This window comes from Panthera leo, chromosome F2, assembly GCF_018350215.1.
Source record: "Panthera leo isolate Ple1 chromosome F2, P.leo_Ple1_pat1.1, whole genome shotgun sequence".
Classification (NCBI taxonomy): domain Eukaryota; kingdom Metazoa; phylum Chordata; class Mammalia; order Carnivora; family Felidae; genus Panthera; species Panthera leo.
Window position 1 is genome coordinate 45964537 of NC_056695.1, and position 23985 is coordinate 45988521.

Below are 23985 nucleotides of genomic sequence, written 5' to 3' on the forward strand. Positions count from 1 at the left end.
CATTTATAGAGAAATGCTATGCAAAAATGTAATTAAAACTCTTTTGAGAAAGGTTCTCATTAAGTCATAATATCTGTGAATACCTTGAAAAATCTAATTCTATCATTTCAGGGCTCATGCTTACTCTTCACCGTGTAATAATAAATGTATCTAACATAGAACAATAAATACCTCAACATTTACATATTGGTATGAAGATGACAAAATTGGAATATCTTAATACAAATCTTGTCCATATAGTTACAACTAAGAATCTGGTGTGTTAATGCATTTCCTCCACAAAAAGAGGTGGTTTTCTCCAGCTTCCAATATAATACCTTATATTTTTGTACTTCTTGCCAAAAGAGTACCCCGTTTTCCAATAAATCTCCTTTTAGAGCCACAAACCGTTGAAACTGTCTTGCAGTAACTGGATTCAATAACGCTTTACGAAAAGCCAGGATTTCACAAGATGAAGATATCCATTTACTCTCCACAGGCTGTCCATAACAGAAAATACAGAAAATTAGCTGTGTTCTAAAAAGCAATAATAAAGTCATTTATTAGGCTAAACATTACCAAATTCAACCTCCTTTACTTTGGGTTGTTGAAATTTATGGCAAGGATACAATAGATTTGGCAACCTTAACCCCTCTGTTCTCCCTTTTCTCTCCTTTATATTCTTATGGCATCAGGTTTTTAGAGGTGGAGAGAAAAATAAATGATTGGATGATTCAGAACATATAACTACATTGATTAAGGATGTCATTACATTTTGGGACTAAGGTGAAGAACTACACTTTAGTGCACTGTGTGAGTTCTTCACTTAAACAGAAAAATATAATCATAATGTTATGATATATATTGTTACATTATTATGTATTTTGTAATTACATATATATATCAGATATATAGTACATAATGTACCATATATATAATATATATGTTATGTATTAATATATAACTCTCCTGCCTTTTAAGGAGTAAGAGCACTTGAACATTTAAGATATTTTTTCACATCTTTAAAAAAAATTACCAAATCCTGTTAATTTAAGCAGGAAATTAGTTGTGGAGCTCCTATTTAGAAAAAAATAATGTTTTCAGGTGACACATCTTTGTATTATTTTAATAAAATTGTTATTAATACTTCATAATAGAAGAAATCATCATTAATACATTATTTTTAATAATAAACTTCCTCTGAGGATTTACTTTACATAACAAAAAAGCCAGAAGGACCCATAGTGTTTTAGTAATGCTTAAAGGTAATACTTAGTTTATATCTTCACAATTTTGAAATACAAGATGTCTACTTTTAAAATTTTGGCCATTTTAGATCACATATCCATTCCTCTTTAGCCTCTCAGATTAAAAAACATAAGACATAGATTTTACTGAATTTACTGAATAGTAATTATTTTACTGGATAAGTTTTATTAACATTCCCTAAATCTGAGTTTAGCCTACAACCGTCCAAAGAAGCATCATCCCAACAATGTTTTAAATGAATTTAGGAATTATAGTAACAATCAGTCAAAGCACCATGATAAATATCCATTATTGGCTAGGCATAAAATACGTTTCTTGAAACAAATCATATGTGACCATCAATGTGTTTAAGAGAGTTATGTAAAAGGCACTATGGGAACACAAAAGGAGTAACTAATTCTGCCTGGAGTAGCAAAAGCTTTGCAGAAGGGTCTTGAGGATGACATCTGAATTGGAAACTGAAAAGTAAAGACAACACCAGGCAGTCTAGAATGGCAGTGCCTTAACCCAGATAGAGCGATTAGATGTCTAACACTGTTTTAGTGAGGCACATGTCATGTTCTCTGGTCAAAAAGTTAAGACCCTCAGCATATGTTCCGTATTAAAATTACAGCCCTATAAATAGGAACAATTATGTATTAGACTGGGATGTTTATTTAAAACCCACTCAGCAAATAATGTTTTAAGACCTGCTTCTTAAGATACTAAAACTTAAGTAATTTAACTAAAACCTGTAATTTAACTAAGCAGAAAATAACAAAATATATAATGCACAATATGAAATATAAGCCCATTCTACTCAGTATTTCAATTAGAAAAATATAGCAAAAGACAAACATAAGAATGGTTTATTTCCTTTTAAGAGGAAAATACAGAAAAAGAGCATCCTAACAGATACATATAATCCTCTAATAGTCAAATAAAATTTTATGTTAGTTAGTTTGTAGGGGGTCACCTGGGTCTAGTCCCACATTCCAGCAAGATCTGAGGAAGAATGAGTACACATAAATTCGTAAGCTCAAAAAGAAGACTGTTTATCATGCTTGTTGAGAGACAAAATAGGCACTTTCTAGTAAGGTATCATAGCATAGTCGTTTAAATAATCACCAAAATGACAGTTATCTTAATTCTTTTAAAGCCAAACTGTAGTTTCCAACAAAGAGCATAATATAAGATAATTTAACTTGGTAATTCTGCTGCACACATCACCTCATTCTTTTTGTGTAATCCAGTCTCAGTAATAAATAAACTATCATAGGCTGGAACGAACAGCTTGTCTCAATAAATCCATCACAAGCAAGATAAACAAAAATACACATTTACCATCCAATATTTAAAGCACGCTTCTAGGGCTTAGCAGTTCAAGAGGGCTTTAAGAAGGCAGCGCTGGTAGAATCACACTTTCTCCCAGAATCCATCAGCCAATTAAATGTGTTGGTGGTCAGTTGGTGGCTTAGAAAGCAGGGTCTATGACGAGGGTCTCTTTTAATACGTGTATGTGGGGAGGGGTAGAAATAATTCTTTGACAGAGCAGAAGTTGCAAGAGGAAGAATATAACACACACTACTTGCCTTCCAGACCCCGATTTTCCTTTCATGCTTCTGTAGTAAGAGCTCCTCAGCTACATCCCTCATCTGTACCTAGAAGCAAAACCATTTATTTTTTTGCACTTATCCAGAGTGCCTGCATTTTTGTCATCATTTACTAATTTAATAACTTTTAAAAATGAGGTAAAGGTCAGCATGGATAAGAGATAGTGCAGTTTAGGGGAAAGAGGACCTGATTTAGCAATGGAAGCCCTTCCTAAGTGCCTGGGCAAGTCACTCAAATTCTCTGAACAGTTTCCCACCTGCAAAGTGAAGATAATAATACCTTAGTGTATTGCCCCAAATGCAAATAGAAGTTTCACTTTGGGTTACATGGAAATTGAAGCTGGAGAGATAATGAGGACTTCTCAGATTTTGGTGCTATTTTTCTAGCCACAACTAATTTTAGAACACAAAAGTTATTCAAGACACGGAGGAAATATAGTAGATATTTCTCGAGGTTATTGCCTGTTCACAATATTTTCCCCTGGGAACCACTCCCGCCAAATCTGTGCTATGTGAATCTACCTCCCTGTCCACAGCGGATAGATCCAGGCACTGACCTAGAGAGACCAGGTCTTGGATCATGACTACTGAGTCTTTTTTATAGCCACAGCTGTCCGGGAACTTTCGCTGGGTTTCCAGGGCTGTCCTGGCCCCTGGCCTTTCTAGAGCTTGGGTGCCAACTCTTCCCCTCAGTGTGTGAGATGTTCCAGCACTATTTTATAATAAATTTTCTCCCTTCTCTTTTGTCTTTGGCGTAAGGTTGCCGGAATCAGTTTATGTTGCTGGCCACCCAAAGAATGCTAAGTCAGGAAATGGCTACAAGTTACAATAAAGTTATTATGGCAAACATAGAAAATGTGGTAAATAATACTAGTGAGCCAGAGCCTGAAGGAAAGAAATGAGGAAATTTGAGTTGTCCCAAAGCTTATTTCCAGGAACTTTTTGCCTAAAACAAGACAGCTCTTCTTCATACTATAAATTCTATATTCCCAGCTGTATTGCGTTTTCCATAACTTAAGGTGCTCAGAAGACTGAGGGTATTTCCCGATAAGTAAGGCTCAAAGTGTTTGAAAAACTGAATATAGAAGGCAGGTTTTTTTTTAATGTTTACTTATTTATTTTGAGAGCGGGGGAGACAGATGAGAGAAAGAGAGATGGAGAGAATCACAAGTAGGCTCCATGTTCAGCATGGAGCCCCACATGGGGCTGGATCCCACGACCACAAGATCATGACCTGAGCTGACACCAAGAGTCGAATGCTCAACCGACTGAGCCACCCAGGCATCGCAAGGGCAGTTTTTTAAGATTCCTCCTGATCAATACTAATGGTATGCGCTTTGCATACTATAGTCCAAAATTACATGTTCTGCCCCTGTGTTAATTTATAAAGATCAGGTTTGCCTGTTTTAGGTGTGATGACAATTTAAATAATCAAAGTAACATGTGCTTTTTATAAAGTAAAAATAAAGCAAAAACAAAAACAAAAAACATCCCACTTTACAAAGTAAGAAGTAAAAAACCTTCTTCCCCAAACCCATTCCCAGAAGGCAGATCCTTTTAGATCTTTTTTCATAAACACAAATATAGGTAGATAGGTAGGTAGATAGATAGATAAATAAAAAGAAAGAAAAGGGAATACATAAATAGACAGACACAGAGATATAAGTACATGTAATGGATCATCTTCTATGTTCTGTTCTGCATCTTATTTCACTTAGTAAATAACGTCTATCATATCAGTACATGTGGAAATCTCATTTTCATACTCCCATTTTATATAGAAATCTGCATAGTACAGAATTATCATAATTTATTTATTTATTTCCCCCTTGTATATCCTTGCCCATTTATATGAGGACTTAATAATATAAAATAACTATATTAATAAGTAATATCTGAGTGTTTGCTGTGTGCCAGGTACCATGCTAAGAAACTAAACATAATTATTTCATCTTCACAACTATCTCATGAAGCAATTACTCTTATTAACCCTAATTATCTTTCACATGAGAAAACTATGATTATAAAACTTAAAGTTGTAGGGGCGCCTGGCTGACCTAGTCAGTACAGCATGGATGGGACTCTTGATCTGATGGTCGTGAGTTCGAGCCCCACCCTGGGTGTAGAGATTACTTAAAATTAGAATAGGAGAGAATAGAATAGAATAGAATAGAAGAGAAGAGAATAGAAGAGAATAGAATAGAATAGAAAAAACATACTTATAAAAGCAAACCTTAAAGTTGTACAATGAACATGTCATAGGGTTGAGGCGAAAACTTAGGAAGGCCAACTCTATGCTCTTAACCACTATGGTGTTGAAGTACAATGGCTGGGTTGACAGGTATACACATTTGATGTTTTTAGAGGTACTGTTAATTACTACCCAAAGATTACACTCACTGATATACCTTTATCTTCTGACGTGCTGCAAACTGTTCACTTGCAAGAAATAATGGCAACCACACATTTTCTAGCTTATTTAGGACATGCTTCTGAATTTCAATTAGAACAGGTGCATCGAGCTGCTCATGGAGCATCTTTCCCCAGCCACCACTTAAATTCATTATCTAGGAAGATAAAAATGAAACAGAAACTGCAAACTTCTGTTTTAGTGAAGAAATACTAACAGTCATTAATTTATCCATCCACCCCCAAACCAGCTGCCGAGCAGCCGACAGCACCATTTTCATTTTCCGTAAGTTATCTCCTGGCTATACCAGGTACAGTAAAGACTGACAACTCCCCTAACATCAAACAGAAAATTGTGGTTTGTGTGACAGTTCTTTTAGATGTCTGATTTTGTTCACGATATATTTCAGAGAACACAGGAGTGGGATTTTTATCCTGTATGACCACAAGCAATGCCACGTTTTCTCCATGGCCTCAGTATCTTCAAAGGTGAAATGAGGGTATTTATTAGTCAATGAGTTTTGTAAGTGCTCTTCCAGGTCTAATAATCTACGAATCTGTAATTCTGGTCAAACTGACTGATTTGAGAAAACATTCTCTTTCGTGCATGAGGAAAATGGGGCATGAATTAGTTAGGAGACAACCTTGGCTCAGATATTATCAACATGTACAAACAAACGTTGGATTGGAGATGGTGGTGGTAGCAATGCAGGGCTGCCCCCAACAACTTCGAAGAGGAAGACAGAGGCAGCAGGAAGGAGAGAAAGACCAGGTTATACGGACAACAGTCTCTGACCTGCACAGGTAGCACCTATTACAAAACACAATTTCTTTTGTGGCCCAAATCTTCCTTCTGCATAAGTACTGGTTTCAACAAGCTACGAATGGCCATTTTCTGCTATAAATCATTCTTTTTTCTACCTGTTTCTGTGTACACAGCCCTCAAACCTTCTGGACCCCTCAATGGAAAAATTACCTTCTTCTTAGTTCCCTTTCGATTAATAAAACCCATCAAATCCTACTAACAAAGATAATTTTTAACATAAAAACAAAAGAGAAACCCTCTTGGACATCTTTTAGTAATAATGATTCTATATAAAAAAGGAAGAAAAGGGGCGCCTGGGTGGCTCAGTCGGTTAAGCGTCCAACTTCAACTCAGGTCACGATCTCACGGTCCGTGAGTTCGAGCCCTGCGTCGGGCTCTGGGCTGATGGCTCAGAGCCTGGAGCCTGCTTCCGATTCTGTGTCTCCCTCTCTCTCTGCCCCTCCCCTGTTCACGCTCTGTCTCTCTCTGTCTCAAAAATAGATAAACGTTAAAAAAAATTAAAAAAAAATAAATTAAAAAAAAAAGGAAGAAAAAAGAAAAAGAGAAAAGACTACTTTGCTAATCAAAGAGCAAACTTGGCCACCCAGCCGAAATTAGGACTGGCAAGACCTACGCAGAATGTAATGTGATGTGGATATCCTTAAGTAGAAAATAAGTAAATAAAAATAAAAGTAAAGCCAAAGATGAGGAAGAAAGGTCACTGGGGAAACTCTTCTGTAGTCAACACAGTCATTTGCTATGATGGCAATGGATAACTTCTCCACTGAATTTTAAATGCTCAGCATCTTATCCTATGGAAGGTTCACACAGTAGCATCAGATACCACGAAACCTCACACAATGTAGCACAAGCCAAACAGAAAATAAATGCCTCCATGTGTTTATTTCATACTTGTGCTTGAGATACCCAGCTACTTTTGCTAACGTATCCCAGATTTGTATCTCAGGGAACTAATGGCAAGGCATTTTTGTCAAGGTTGATTAATTTCAGATTGCCTTCTCCCCTTATTCCCCAAAACGTTTGCTTATTTCCCCCCCACCCACCACCTCCCCGCCCCATAGGATCTAGCTTTTTAATCTGGTATGCCCTACCATGAACACTTCTGAATTTTTCTGACATTTACTGAATTTAGCATTAATCTGAGATTTGTATTTCATAAATATACACCATTAGGATATGCATCCTTTTAAATTACCAAAATAAAGATATCAAATGCTATACATTTGATCTCTAGGTAGTAACGTAGTACCAAACTTCAAATTAATTGTAACACTTAATTCTTTACATTTCAAAAGCATAAAACTTGAGCCACATTTCATGGATACTCAGTGCCACTGCTGAATCCCAATCTGACATTTTACCATATAGTATGCTAATGACATGTAGCAAGGATTACAATAATAATATAGTAAATAATGACACCATATATCATAGGCACTCATATCTGAATGAACGGATGAGTGGATGAATAAGTTATTTTTATTCTATAATTATTTTTTAAAATAACACAGTTTTTACAGCATATAACGCTTGAGTGCATTTTAAAGGCATTTAATTTTTAGATAATTATAAATAACTTAAAAAGTAAGATATCCAAACTGTCTAACATATAAATCATAAAAGCAAAAGACAAAAACAATGAATTTTAGGTTGTTGGCAAAAAGAAATAAATCATTGGTTTTCATACTTCAACAAAGAAATACGTTTACATGTTGATACCTGGTCCTGCTGATATAGAGAAGCTGGACTTTGGGGGCCAAAGAAATATTTTTTATTAAGGTATTTGTCTTTAATATATATAGATTTTGCTTCCCTTTGCTTTCGGTCTCTGTAAATTATTCTTCGGAACTGCTCAATGTCTGTCCAGCACATAAGGTCCACACTAAAATGAAAACAAAACCAAAGCACAGCCCTTCTTTTATTTTTCCTCTCAATTTTACTAACCACCAAACAAGTTTTTGTTTTGACAGAACTTAGAATGTGATTGTCTTGACTAGTTAGCAGAACCAAGTAGATCATGAAACTAATGAGTTCAGTGTTACCATGTCTCATCTTAGCTAAATATATGAATGAACACAGGTGTACTGGGATCAGAAAATCATCTACCATCGTTATGGGTAGGGTCTCAGAGTTCCTCCATTACTGATGGACCAGTATTGTTTATATCTAACCTAAGAAAATCTCCACCCAATGTGTGTCTATTTGGCAACATGCTAAATTTAGAACAATTCTCATCATTAAGAAGGGAAACTATATATGTGAAATTTGGCTCCCAGGTGTAAACACTTTCTCTTAACTTGGGAGAAAATTACTGGAAAAATATATGATGAATATTTCAGTTTATAGTAGATAAATATGTCATAAGTTTCCAAGATTTTGTGCAAAACTACAATGTTTATGTATCAGCCAATAAAATTACAAAGTTTTACAGTAATTTCAGTAGCTTAGAAAAATATGAAAATATGAAAGAGACACTTTTTCAGAAATACTAGTTAAAGCACCTGTCTAGAAAAATGCAAAAGAAAGAAACAGTAGAAAAGTGACAGAATTAAACATAGTGGTGTCTTAATTTATCCAAAGCTAAAACTATTAACAAAATCTTAAAATAATATTTGGGAGGTTGCTATTATCAAAATGCACTCCCCAACAAAAAGTTACCGATACAGATTTCAGATAGGTATGCCATTACTACTGTCATGGATGAAATCTAGCACCAAATCACTTTTATATGTTGAATCAAAGTAAGTAGCTTAGAGGGGCGCCTGGGTGGCGCAGTCGGTTAAGCGTCCGACTTCAGCCAGGTCACGATCTCGCGGTCCGTGAGTTCAAGCCCCGCGTCAGGCTCTGGGCTGATGGCTCGGAGCCTGGAGCCTGTTTCCGATTCTGTGTCTCCCTCTCTCTCTGCCCCTCCCCCGTTCATGCTCTGTCTCTCTCTGTCCCAAAAATAAATAAAAAACGTAGAAAAAAAAATTAAAAAAAAAAAAGTAAGTAGCTTAGAAAAACAGTGTTTTAAGAGAGAAATACATTTCTAAATGGTTATTTTCCTTACCTTGAAGAATGAGCCTCAAGAAACTGACGGAAATGTTCAAACTCCAGTTTGTTGTTAAGCACATCATTAAAACTGAAGTGCCTATATTCTTCAGGAACATTATTCCAGTATTCTGTTTTTTTAGACACATCAGGAAGTGGTGAAATACCAGTTCCAACTTCACACGTAGTGTCCTAGTGAAATAACACTTTTCATTAAAAAATCTCCTAAATACAACAAATTATGTTCCAAATTTAAAAAGAGAAACTGAAATAAAAATGAACTATTAGGCCAACACCATCTAACAATTCAATAGTAAAACTAGATAAAGAATCTAGAATCTGGCTGTAACTCCCATCAAATTCTATCCTGTTCCTTTCTCTTCCATTCTCTTCTTTTCAGGAACATTTAGAAAACATTTACTATATATTTGCTTATAAAATGTTAATTTTTTTATTTTTGTTAGTATAAGAGTAATACATCATTTGTAATAAGAAAACAAAAAGCATATATAATACTACCATTCAGAGATAACAATCATTAACATTTGTAAATACAAATCTTCTAGTCTTCTTTGCATACACACGTGGTTTATTAAAAATGAAGACAGGACTAAACAAGTATGTATAGTTTTGCAACTTGGTTCTTTTTCTTAACAATGCATTATGAACATAAAGTGTTCTTTTATTTATAACAATTTTGAAAGTTATAGGGTAATGCAAAATATTTTTCTAATAGTACGTTCTTTAAAATTTTTAATATTTATTTATTTTCGGGAGACAGAGAGACACAGTGCAAGCAGGGGAGGGGCAAGGAGAGAGAGAGATACAGAATCTGAAGCAGGCTCCAGGCTCTGAGCTGTAAGCACAGAGCCTGACACAGGGCTTGAACCAACGAAGTGCAGAATCATGACCTGGGCTGAAGTCAGATGCTTAACCGACTGAGCCACCCAGGTGCCCCAATAGTATGTTCTTTAAATGTAACCTTTTCATATAAAAGTTAATTATTAGGCATTTTTAAAACCTTATGTTTTGCAATTTATAAGCTCTATATAAGGGCAAAGAGCTAGAGAAGCTTATTCTTTCAAAAACCTTTCCTCTCCTTATATAATTCATTTACCCCTCTGTTTATTTTTGAAAAGCATCAGACCATTAGAGAAACTACCGATATTTAAAAAGTCAATTACCAATGAAGAGAAGGATTATGGGAAGTATTATACATTTTAGTTAAGTTTAAAATGCAACTTAAAATACAATGAAAATGCTACGTTTCAATTCACAAAGTTTAAAATACAAACTTAAAATACAACCTCATGAACTTTTTCATTCATAAACTTTAAAATAATAACAAAATGTGCTGTCTTTTTGGATTTTTACGTAGCCTTTCCAAGATATGAATTCGTAGTTTCTCAAATAAAGAATTTATGTGTTAAAAAGCAACTATCATAAAGGTTACGTTTAAAAGTCCACTTTATTATTTGTGTAAAATTTTATTGTAAAGGAGTAAAAATTGCAGACAGGTACAAGAGAGAAAGTTAAAATATCACCTGAAACTTTATTGTTCAGAGCTAACCATCTGTAATATTTTGGTGATGTCTCAGATATTTCCAGATACCTCTCTTCGTATATATGTATACATGAGAAAATATATAATTTTACATAAATAGGATTATATGATACCAGTGTTTTTTTCCTTATATTTTTTATATAATAATGTGCCCTAGGCATTTTTCACATCAATAAATATAACTGTCACCTTTATGTAGATACACACATTTAATTTTACGACTTTCAGGATCTGAAAGGATTATGTAGGTAATCCAAAAGTTGCAAATTTATAAATCAAAATAACACTTTAATATCCTAGTCAGTCCTATGATCTTTTTCCTGACGCCCCCAAATCCTTTCCATATTTTTTCCTTTATTATTTTGCCTATTGCTGTCACACAAAAGTTCCTTTTCTGTTTAGAAAACTCAATTTAACTCTTTTTTTGAATTGACAAATAGAGCTGCTGCTATACAGAAAGCAATCAGAGATGTTCAAAGGAATAATGTGGTTTGAAGGCTCTTAACTAAGGCAGGCATCTGCTTTGTCTTTTGGCTTTGCTGTTAAATGTGTCAATAAAAAGTGACACCTGTCAAATGCAGCATGCTAGGCCAAGAAGTAGCAGAAAAATGGAACTGCCTATCCCTTACTTGATCAGTACATGATCTCCTCAATATATTATCCCCCTCCCCCTGCCAATATACACAGTGGTAATCCTCTCCAGGATAAAAAGTTTGTTTTTTCTAAGTAGAGAGCTGTCTTACCTCAGCTTTCTTGGAAAATGTCTCTTTATGCAAAGCCTGTAGCTTTCTGAAGTATGTGGAGTCTAGCTGTCTAGTTTCTTCCACCAGCTCCACCTAATAAAACAATAATAAAGCTCATAACATCAAGAGAATGTGCATTATGAAAAAGTGCGGAAAGAATGCACAATTTGCCAGTAACAGCGGGCTAAAAAACGAATACACTTGCCAATAAAGTAAATTAGTTTGGAGGCAAAAGCAGGAAAACCAACATAAAAATATTAGCTACAGCATATTCAGACTTCGCATGCATACGATAAAATATTTCTATGTAATGATATAGTGACATCAGAGATCATTCCTCCTTTCTGGTCACCCTACGTGAACTAACAAACACTGCACACATTTTGGGTCACATTTCCATTTTCTATTCATTATAATAGGATAATAGTCATGAAAGCAGGCACTGCTAGGTTTAGAGACCAAATAATCCACAGTAGAACAAGAAATGACCAGACTCCATCATTATTCATCTGCAAGCTAAGGTTCTGTTAACTGTAGCAAGAGAGGAGGAGAGTCATTTATCAAATTAAACTCACAGTAGGTCTCATGCTACAGAGTGTGCATTGCACTGTTTTATATCGTCAGAAGAACAAGCTCATTCTCCATTTCTCTCTTCCAGGGAAAAAGCAGTTTGGCGGACTGAGAATTTTCTACATTTAATAGCTAGTTTTGGTAGTCTCTTTGATTATCCTTTTTGGGAAACAGCCTACACAATCCAGTCAGGTGGACTTTTACAGACGTCCTCTGGGCTGCATTTAAGGGCATTTGTAATTTCTTATTAAAAAGAGTGTATAGGGGTGCCTGGGTGGCTCAGTTGGTTAAGTGTCTGACTTCGGTTCAGGTCATGATCTCACGGTGTGTGTGGATTCATGCCCCACATGGGGCTCTGTGCTGACAGTGCAGAGCCTGCTTGGGATTCTCTCTCTCTCCCTCTCTACCCCTCCCTGACTCGTGCTTGCTCGCTCTCTCTCTCTCTCTCTCTAAATAAACTTAAAAAAACAAGTGTACGGTTTGTCCCACACATTTTGTAAGAATCATTATCAATGCCAAACCTTTTTGATTTAGCGAAGTTAGTTTTAATGCCGAATCTTTTTTTTTTTTTTTTTTTAACATCTCAGGACTTATCTCAGGTCCATTTTCCTTTACACCATACACTGTATTTAAAATAATGACTGGAGGGGCACCTGGGTGGCACAGTTAAGTGTGTGACTCTTTTTTTTCTTTTCAAAAATGTTTTAAATTTTTTTTAATGTTTATTTACTCTTGAAGGAGAGAGATAGAACGTGAGTGGGGGAGGGGCAGAGAGAGAGGGAGACACAGAATCTGAAGCAGGCTCCAGGCTCTGAGCTGTCAGCACAGAGCTCAACGCAGGGCTCGAACTCACAATTTGTGAGATCATGACTTGAGTGAAGTTGGTTGCCCAACTGACTGAGCCTCCCAGGCGCCCCAAGTGTCTGACTCTTAATCTCAGCTCAGGTCATGATCTCACAGTTTGTGAGTTTGAGCCCCACATCAGGCTCTGCGCTGATGGTACGGAGCCTGCTTGGGATTCTGTCTCTCCTTCTCTCTGCCTCTACCCCGCTTGTATGCTCGCTCTCTCGCTTTCTCTCTCTCTCCTCTTAAAATAAATAAACTTAAAAAAATTTTTTTAAATAAAAATGACAGGAGATCATTTTTTTTAATTTCATATGATACCTTAATTTTTCTAATATAACAGATGTATTTTGTAGTAGAAAAGATGTAACATTAAGTTTTCAGGGCAAAGAGAAATCAGGAATGAAAATTTAATTATTTTGGTCATTGAATTTAGTAAGCCATAGAACTGTTTAATCAAATCCAGTAAGGTAATTCTATCTGAGGTGTTTGGGTATTAATTTTATCTTAATTTATCTAACCTATTCTTTCTGGTAGAAGATATGACTAAAAAGTTGTTGAGACATGAACAAAGAATAGCAATACAAGGGCAGCAGAGTTCTACTGGAAATGACCTCATGTACAGGGTACATGCACAATTTAATATAAAAGATACCCATGAATGGTTGTAATCTGTGATTTAAAATAAATATTTAAAGAAATGTCTTCCACCCATCAATAAGAATGGTGAAAATATTCAGGCACTGAGATTTAAAACGACCTCTGCTGGAATTGAAAAAGATGTGTTGACATTTTTATCTAATCAAGCAGTCTGACCTGATGAACATCTAGGGGTATCTTAAAATAGCAACACTGAAGTTAGAAAATGTGTTTTCCACAGGACATATGAAACATTTCTATTTTCCATGGGTGCAATATTTACTATAACTCATCCAGTATAAAATTAAAGGGTTTTTTTCCATTAATCAAAATTAAGGCCACTGCAGAGAAATGGCAAGAAAGGACAAAGCCAATAATGTTATCATGGCATATTTTGTTAGTTCGCAGGAAACCAAAACTCAGATTTCTCTCTGTCAACAAATTTGTATGGAGAACTAAAAAATGACAAAGATTTTAGTCTTTCGTTAGGACACAATAGAGAAACTGGCAAAAAATAAAGTTAATAAATACTTTCCCGGCTCTAATATTGAGACTGCCAAATCTTAACTCTGAGTCCCTGGCCCATGTAAGACATTTTTCAGTTTTTCTCTTGTGAATTAATAATGCTGCTTATCATCAGTTTTGTAGTAAATGAACGGTTCACACACCGTTTCTTAGTGCCACAATACCTTTCTAAGAGCAACTTGGTCTAATTTTACCATCTGTGTCCAGGGCTCAAGAAGGAGGAGAAGGATATATTCTTCTGCTGTGTCAAAAAGGTCTTCAAATGGTGGCTGTATTCTCATATAAATTTCTTTTTTCTTTTCCTGTTGGAGTCCAATGTCAAGAGTGGCCGAAGGAGCAATGTATGTGGCAAAAAGATACTAAGGGAGAAGGGAGAGAAATGAGAGGATGTTGGGAGAAACCATAATGGTTAGCAGGTTCCTCAGCAAAGGCATTTTAAAAAGGTAAGAGAAGAGACACAAGCTCAAGTGATTTTTTTTCTTGAAAAGATGCATAAAACTACTTAAGTCAAAGCAATCTGTTTATTCAAAAGGCTTCTCTTTCCTTTTCCTATTTCTTCAATGGTAATTAATCAATTTGCCATGGATCTTACATAAGAGTATATCATTTGGATATTTAATATTTTTTATCAGATTCCTACTTTGTATTATTATGATTGATTCCAGGTTATATGCTTCCTTTTTCCCTTATGTTCACAATATTTCTAACACATTAGGGCTACTTTCCAAAATGTTTTGGAATGCCCTTTTGGACACACAAGGCAAGAAACAAGGACTGAAAAACTGGTTATTGGTCTTCTAGTATAGGGACCCAACAAACTACCTGCCCTACCCAACTGAGTTGCAGACTTCTTAAGACTGTTGCTAATTACCCCTTTCTGCTGTAAAAATATCTCCATTTGGTGCAGAATGCTGTGGAAGAGATACAAGAAGGAAGTAAGAGTGAATGGAAAGATACACATGGAATTTCTAGCTTCCTAGAAAAAGCATAAATGTCTATTCCGTTCTACTCATTTGTCTTTTCTCTAAATAACAGCTATTTACATCTCAGAAGTAATTTATTAACATTTTATTTTTTTAAATGTTACATACTGAATATGTCATGCCCTGCATATCGGATTTAAATGTAGTTGTACTAACAATGTCAAATTAATTGCACTTAATTTAATTTTTTACTTAGTTTTTGGACCTGATGACGTCCAGATTCCACTCAGGCAGTAGATCAGATAGATAGACAGACAGATTGATATATAGACAGAGAGACAGAGAGAGGCATACCAAATACCAAATATAAATAGTCTTACGTAAAATAATCTTTTAAAAGTTTTAAAGGGTCCACATTAATAACAAGCATTTACTGAGTATCTACTAACATCTTAGACACTTGTATAGGTGCTATGTATGCAAAGATTAATGATTAAGACCCAATACCTGCTCTGAAGGAGCCCACTGGTGGTGACATGGAGATGAAAATCAGCAGATGAAATACAGTGTAAGTACTACCACAGAAGTACGCATTGCAAATAAGAACATCAATGACTGCCTGTCGATTTTTTTCAAACTCACATCCCATTAATCACCTTTTAAACATCATACTCAAATACTAATTCTTCTGTTATTTTCCTAAACCTTGTTGTTTTGCCATTCCACACCATTGCATGTATTGTTCCTTCAATCTTGGATATTCACCTTACCGTGCGCACCTTGTCCACTTGATAAACCCTGACTTATTCTTTAAACACCGACATGTATTTTTCTTCCTCCAGGAAGCCTTCACTCACACCCTCCTCCCAAGATCATTTTCTACCGCTATACCTACCACACTATAATGCAGTTATGTATTATGTATCATCTCTTCTAGAACGAGGTCCTTGAGGGCAAATACCATAGCTTGTTCTTTTGTCATTCTCCAATTCCTAAAACTGTTCTTGGCAGAGAGTGGATGCCGTAAATGTTATTGAATTGCACTAAATCCATAGAAAAGACTCATTTATGTCTTGGAATGGGAAAGGAAAAGGTTTAGAAACCTTTCCAAGAAAAGATAAGCTTGTCTTATCCTTAATCCTTCAGCTGAATCTATAAAGATGAGTTGGAGTCAATCAGGCAAGAAAAGGGAATTGATGAGAAAGATGATTTAAGAAGAAGGAAAATCTGGGCCAAGGCATTAAGGCTTAGGGAGGTTTTATAACCTATGGAGAGATTCTAGACTCCAAGGAGATAACACTGGCTAATGGAAAGAGGTAGAATAAGAGAGGATACTATAAAGTGAGGCAGGAGCCAGGGCATGGATATGACCTTTTGTCCCTTGGTAGGGAATTTGAATTTTACCTAAAGATATATAACGAGGGCTCTCTGAGGGGTGACATTATTGGATATGAATCTTAGAAATAAATCACTATGGCATCAGGAAAGAGAAACAGTTTGAACAGTTTGAACAAGATTTGAGGTAGTTTGGAAATTATTTCAATAGCAAGATAAGGAATTATATGCCACCTTCATCTCTTGCCTGCTTTTTTGCAATAGCCTCTTAACTGGTCTTCAAAGGTTCCTCTTTGCTTTCTTAGTGTTTTCTTATGACAGCAAATAGAGAGGTCCTTTTGCCTATCACTCTTCTCAACTCTTCAGTGACTTCTCATCTCACACAGACTAACAGTCAAAGTCTTTATAATTACCTATAACTGGAGTTTTTGAAACTTTCTCATTACTGAGGGAACAAGTATTATAGTTCAGGACCTGCCAGTGGGGAAGCCCGTGTAAATATCCTACGGTCCGAAAACACCCTAAGAGCAGGACTAGACCAGGTATAGACTCTAGCCTTGAGTCTTTAAAGTGCTAAGCAAAAATAACTGCTAATCTGTAATTTTGTACCCAGCAAAAATACCTGATAAAATGAAAACAAAGATGTCACAAACCAATAAACAGAAGCAGACAATCCATCACCAGCAGAACTGTACTATGCACATAAAGTAAACAAAGGTAAGAGCAGGATGGAATAGAGAACAATAGAATTGCATAAATATGTAAGTAAATATCAATAAATGTTGACTGTAAAACATAATAACAATAAAGTCAGAGGAAATAGTAAAAGGGCCTAAGAAAGAAAGGTCGAAATTGAGCGGGCAGGTTGAGGTACAATTGAAATGATCTACCATAAAGCCTACTACAAGATAGTAATGTAATATTCAGGGCAGAGTCTCAAAGAACTAGAATAAATGGGGTGCCTGACTGGCTCAGGGTCATGAGTTCAAGCCCCTCTCTGGGAGTAGAGCTTACTAAAAAGAGTGAAGCTAAGGGAGAAGGACATGTAGAGAGCAGTTAAAAGGGAGTACTATAAAGATCAGTACATAACAAGGCACTCACTCAATAAATATTTGCTAAATGGATGAATGGAAGACTAGTATCCTCAAGTGAAATGATGACCCGAAAGGGGAATTTTCAGAGTTCAAAAATTTAAAGCACAAGTAGTTCTAAATTCTGATGAATTCCAACATAAGGCTAGCCCATAGTTAACTTAGGAGAAATGGAGATAGACACTGGAACTGGATAAGTTATTGGGTAGCATATATGTTATTAGGGCTATCTGTGTGGATATTGAGAAAGCTTCATATGATAAAAAGGTACAGAGAAATTTCATGAATCATGCACTGAAACTTAATAAAAACATAAAGAGAACTTAAAAGATCTTTAGACAGCATTAATGAGGTTTAGGAGAGGGGAAGTCAGTAGATGGAGCAGACTTTAAACTTTTTGAAGTATTAAAAGATGAGACTTGTGGGGTGCCTGGGTGGCTCAGTCAGTTGAGCGTCCGACTTCAGCTCAGGTCATGATCTCTTGGTTCGAGAGATGGAGCCCCGCGTCGGGCTCTGTGCTGGCAGCTCAGAGCCTGGAGCCTGTTTCAGATTCTGTATCTCCCTCTCTCTCTCTGCCCCTTCCCTGCTCATGCTCTGTCTCTGTCTCAAAAATAAATAAACGTTAAAATAAAAAAATTTAAAAAAAAAGATAAGACTTGAACAGCAACAGGGAACTTCTTTTTATTACTAAGTGCTGTGAAATGTGAGAGAAGGGGCATATTGAAGAGACATTTGGATGTTCTATTTAATTAGGCGATCCATGTGTTGGAAACTTCCTTCCCTAAAACAAAGGTACATAGTCCATTGGGCAGAATAATCCAGTTTGAACCATACTCTTTTTTTTTTTTTTTTTTTTTTTTGAGAGGCAGAGACAGAGTGCTAGTTGGGGAGGAGCAGAGAGAGAGGGAGACACAGAAGCTGAAGCAGGCTCCAGGTTCTGAGCTGTCAGCACAGAGCCCGACACGGGGCTCAAACCCACAAACCACGAGATCATGACCTGAGCTGAAGTCAGACGCTTAACCGACTGAGCTACCCAGGCGCCCCTTGAACCGTACTCTACCAAATGATTATATGATATTTAAAATGAAATTTGCTTTACATACACATAATTTTTTTCTAACCTTGGGAGTTAAATATTTTTTTAAACTTTTTATTTGAATTCCAGTTACTTAATATACAGTGTAATATTAGTTTCAGGTGTACAATATAGTGATTCAACACTTCCATTCAATACCCAGTGCTCATCACAAGTACACTCCTTAATCCTCATTACCTAGTTCACCCATCCCCTCACCCACCTCCTCGTTGGTAACCACCAGTTTGTTCTCCATAGTTATGAGTCTGTTTCTTAGTGTGCCTCTCTTTTTTTTCCCTATGCTTGTTTTTTTTGTTTCTTAAATTCCTCATATGAGTGAAATCATAAGGTATTTATTTTTGACTGACTGACTTAGCATAATGCTCTCCAGCTCCATCCACATCGTTGCAAATGGCAAGATTTCATTCTTTTTAATGGTCAAGTAATATTCATTGTGAATATGCACCATATCTTCTTCATCCATTCATCAGTTGGTGGACACTTAGGCTGCAGAAAAATGACTTGTAAATGTAAATAATCTAACAAGTTAGGTTTGTATCAGATTCAAATCTATTCTTAAACATTTTGTAAGTTACAGGTTTTAAAAGTGCACTAATTAAAATAATGTCATACTAAGGCAAATTCAAAAACTAAAGACTAAAATGGTAAAATTAACAACATGAAAAGTGTCTCTAGAATTTGCATCAATAATTGCAAATCTACCTCAAAGGAGAGGAAATTTCAATCCCCAAATGGCTTAAGTTAAAAAACAGTGGTTAGGAGGTGTCTGGGTGGCTCATTCGGTTAAGTGTCCGATTTAGGCTCAGGTCATGATCTCATGGTTCATGGATTTGAGCCCCACATCAGGCTCTGTGCTGACAGCTCAGAGCCTGGAGCCTGTTTCAGATTCTGTGTCTCCCTCTCTCTCTCTCTCCTTGCCCCTCCCCCACTCACCTTCTGCCCCCCCCCCCCTCAAAAATAAATAAGAAACATTTAAAAAAATTTTTTTAAACCCAGTGGTCAGGTTTTATTTGGGCAGCAATGGCATCTAATGGCAAAAATAAAGCAACTGCTTAGTCACTAGGTCAGCTACATTGAAAGTATAGTTTAAACAAACATTTGACATGCCACATACCAAACTCTTTGTGTAGAAGTTAGTATGGTTTCTTTGATTTAAAAACATGACAACGGTGAAGTGGGTAAAGCACAAAAGAAGTTGGTGATGACTAGAATAACACTAAGAGAAAGGACAGTCACCTTCTGGTGCACACCTGAATCTATTCTTTTCCCTTTCTCTCCCAGTCTTGCTTTCACTCTGCTTGTCTTTTTTTTTTCTGTTTGTCTTTTAAGATTTGCTGCTACCCACAGTCCCAAGAGAGACTCTAAATGCTATTTATGTTGTCTATCATTATACTTTGGTGGACATTGCATGACGCCATGGTAAAGCCAGATTGTTGTATGTGACTGTATCAAATTGGCTTGGGCTTTTACCTTCTGAAATTTTGCTTTATGATTTTCTTCAGAATGAGTGTCACTTCACTTCACCACTCACTATATTAATAACACAACTTCTTCTCTGATCATTGCTTTTCATCCTTTTAGACCTCTTCCCAAACGTTATCTTTACCTTCAGCCCAATATGCAGCTTCTTTCTATCCCTCAAATGAATTGTGCACCACCTGGTTTCTCTTACTTTCTTCCACAATTGGGTCTGAAGACTGCCCATCATTTCAAGTACACTCTTAAACATCCTTAATTCCTCCTACCTTGATCTTCTGTCTTATCAAGGCCCAATTCTAAGTCAGTTGAATCATTCATTCATTTTCCCAACTTTATCCTCAAGCTCCCAGTAAAAACTACAACTGGATCCATTATAAATTGACTTAAAAAGAAAAAAAAAAGAACCTCAGCTGTGATCACAAAGCTTGGTGAGTTCTTGCTTATTTCTAATCAAATCTTACCTCCCCACTTTTAAGCTTTGCCTTTCTCTGTAAAGCTCCCAACTCTATCCTTACACTTCTTCACTTTCAGAAGATTTATCTTACACTTAACTGGGAAAAAACTCTGGTATGAATGCCCTCAACTTTCTTCTCAAGAGCTTTCTTGTAAACATTTTTCTTTCTCTGATGTTTCAAAGGAAGACTCCTCTCCAAGACTAAACCATTCATGTGTGGTCTTGACTCATTCTCCCCAGAACCTTGCAACATCGATTATGTCCTTAGCACTGTCCTTAGTTTACTTTTCCATTGATTCTATCTTCTTCCTTATGCTACAAAGGTGTTCAAGGGAGGTGTCTCTCCCATTGTAAAATAAGTTTCTTGACTGTTTTGTCCACAACCTACCGCCTTTCTCTCTTTCTCATCTCTACAAATCTTCATACTCCCTTTCCACTCTTCAATCTACTGAAGTCTGGTTTTCATGCCAGTGAAAGTGATCTCTAAGATCACTGACAACCATAGGAACACCAATTCAATAGCTTCTCTCCTTAATATTCATCATATTTGATTCCTTTTGCAACTTTAACATTGTTGATTATCCTCTCCTTGACTCTCTGCCCTCAACACTGTCTCCTGATTCTCTGCTTATTTCCACTCTCAGACTCCTTTGATGATTCCTTTTCTTCTGCTCCCTTAAAGGAAAGCATTCATTAAAATTCTTTGTTCAACTCTATTTTTTTAAACTTTCTTTTAATGTTTTATTTTTTTAAGTTTATTTATTTATTTTGAGAGAGAGAGAGCACACATGAGCGCATGAATGGGGGTGGGGCAGAGAGAGAGAGAGAGAGAGAGAGAGAGAGAGAGAGAGAATTCCAAGCAGGCTCTACATTGTCAGTGTGGAACCTGACATAGGCTCAAACTCATAAACTGTGAAATCATGACCTGAGCCGAAATCAAGAGTCAGATGCTTAACCGACTGAGCCACCTGGGCACCCCTATGTTCAACTATATTTTCTTCTCAGTCCACATTCTTTCAGTTTCTCACACATGCCAGGCACCCTCTCACAGGACTTTCACATGGTGCCCTCTATGCCTTCTATGCACTCCAGCCTTACTTCTTTCCACCTTTTGATGGGGTTTTATTCATCCTAAAGGACTCAGTCTTCCTTGACTCGTCTGGCTTCAGTATAATTCTTACGTGCTCCTATGGGGCCCTATACTTGTAAGTGTCTCCCACTGGACCACAAGGTCTATGAAAACAGATTGGGTCTACTTTATTACTGTACTCCTAGCATCTAGCATAATGCTAAATTTAGGATGAATGAGTGGATGAATGAAAGACTTTGTCCATTCCCAAAGACTTAACAGTTAACTATATATGCAGAAGATATACACATACATACATATATATATATACACATACATACATACATATATATATATATATATACATATATATACATATATACATACATATATATATATATGTATATATATATATATATATATATATATATATATATGTGTGTGTGTGTGTGTATGTATATATCTTTATATATATCTTTAGGCCTGATATCTTTCCTGAGCTAAAATCTTTGCTTCTAGTTGCTAACTTGCTATTGTTACGTGGATAGCCTGTAGACCCTCAAACCCAGTGACTCAATAATATAACAAATTATTGTTTCAGAGCCTCCCAAGCCTCTCCCTTCCTTCTGTATTTCCAGTTTTCATGAATAACACACCAGTCACAGCACAATCTTTGACTCTCGCACTTTCCTCACCTTCTTCTTCAAATGCAAGTCCTATGAATTTAACTCTCTACATTGAGACAAGGAGAAACTGTTAAGAACAAGTATAAAAATATGAGGAGGTGGGTGTTGTATGGAAACCAATTTGACAATAAACTTCATATAATGAAAAAAATATATGAGGGGGAAATAAGAGGCCGCAGTTCCACTCCAAAAAGAAACAAAATAAAATTCAGACTTCTGGCCAAGTGCAGTGAGACTCTTTCCAGGCTATTGTCTACTACCTTCCTTCCTGACCTCACACTTTTACTTTGCTCTATGAGGCCACAGGGGTCCATACATATTTTTGTTGTTGTTATTGTTGTTCAACTATTTTTGTCCAGTTTTACTGAGAAATAATTGGCATATAGCACTATACAAGTTTAAAGTATAAAACATACTATGACTTACACATATTGTGGAATAATTACCACAGTAAGTTTAACCATCCATCATCTCATATAGATACAAAAAAAAAAAGAAAAAATTATTTTCCTCGTGAAGAGCACTCAGTGTCTACTCTCCTAACAACTTTTGTGTATACCACACAGCAACGATAACTGTAGTCATCACATTGCACATTACATCCCAAGTACTTATTTATCTTATAACTGGAAGTTTGTACCTTTTCACCATCTTCACTAATCTTCCCCTCCCCCCAACCTCTGCCTCTGGTAACTACAAATCTGATCTCTTTTTGATGAGTTTGGTTTTTTGCATATTATTTAACTGCATATTCCATAGTCTCAAGGCACTATAATTAGGATAGACATATGACCCCACTCTGGTTTAAGCCTATCATCCTGGCATAATTAACAGTTTCCCTTTCACTCCAAAAAGAATCCTGGTTTAAGTAATAAGTTATGTGTTCTCCCTATATTTAACAGACACCAGTTAGATTAAACTATAAGATTTCTCTCAAACAAGAATCCTAGAAATTTTCACATATATTTAGAGCTAAAAATAAAGAAAAGAAAGGCAGAAAATATTCCTTGCTATGAAACACACATTTGTCTAACTGCAGTCATATGAATTGAATAGCTGTTATCAAAACCAAAATCCCAAATATTTTATTTACAACTTGGATTAAAGCTTCACAGACTTCTCTGTTAAGACTAAATGCATTAGGGGCACCTGGCTGGCTCAGTAGGAAGAGCATGTGACTCTTGATCTTGGGGTCATGAGTTCGAGCTCCATATTTGGTGTAGAGATTACTAAAAAAAAATTTTTTTAAAGAATAAATACAGGGGTGCCTGGGTGGCTCAGTCGGTTGAACGTCCGACTTCGGCTCAGGTCACAATCTCGCGGTCCGTGAGTTCGAGCCCCGCGTCGGGCTCTGGGCTGATGGCTCAGAGCCTGGAGCCTGCTTCCGATTCTGTGTCTCCCTCTCTCTCTGCCCCTCCCCCGTTCATGCTCTGTCTCTCTCTGTCTCAAAAATAAATAAAAACCTTAAAAAAAAATTTAAAAAAAAGAATAAATACATTAAATGAAAATCCTAACAGAAATTTAAAAATATTTCCCCTCTCTATTGCACTTACATTTAGATATTTGTTTGCCTTCTCACCTTTTGGGAGGGGACAGGCCTTCTTCACTGTCAGTTTATGGGAACATTGTTCATTATGACTTAAGTAATTTCTCTTTGTTCAAGTATCAACCCCCACTATGGTAATCAGCATAATCCTTAAGAGCACATACTTCCCCCACCTCCCTGAGTCTTTACTAGTCTTATTACAAAATTACAGAACTGGAAACATTAGAAAGGGGCTTGAAAGGTCATCCTCTCCAAAGTGTCCCAAGACCACATTATGCAAATTTATTGTCTCCTTTTGAGGCTCATTCTCTGGTCTC

The 23985-nt window shown here is 36.3% G+C and overlaps 1 protein-coding gene across 15 annotated transcripts in view; it reads right to left on the reverse strand.

Annotated features, from left to right (window-relative positions):
- RGS22 (regulator of G protein signaling 22) overlaps positions 1-23985 on the reverse strand; it is a 176608-nt gene that overhangs the window by 56716 nt on the left and 95907 nt on the right. For all 15 annotated transcript variants that reach the window (XR_006198137.1, XR_006198136.1, XR_006198135.1 and 12 more), the window contains 7 exons: positions 14154-14348; positions 11413-11505; positions 9125-9297; positions 7795-7957; positions 5249-5407; positions 2820-2888; positions 318-479 (listed from right to left, as the gene is read on the reverse strand). Coding sequence is in view for 7 of the 15 variants with exons in the window: in XM_042923377.1 (XP_042779311.1) it covers positions 318-479; positions 2820-2888; positions 5249-5407; positions 7795-7957; positions 9125-9297; positions 11413-11505; positions 14154-14348 (1014 nt within the window). In the remaining 8 variants the exon portion in view is untranslated. The remainder of the gene's footprint in view (positions 1-317; positions 480-2819; positions 2889-5248; positions 5408-7794; positions 7958-9124; positions 9298-11412; positions 11506-14153; positions 14349-23985) is intronic.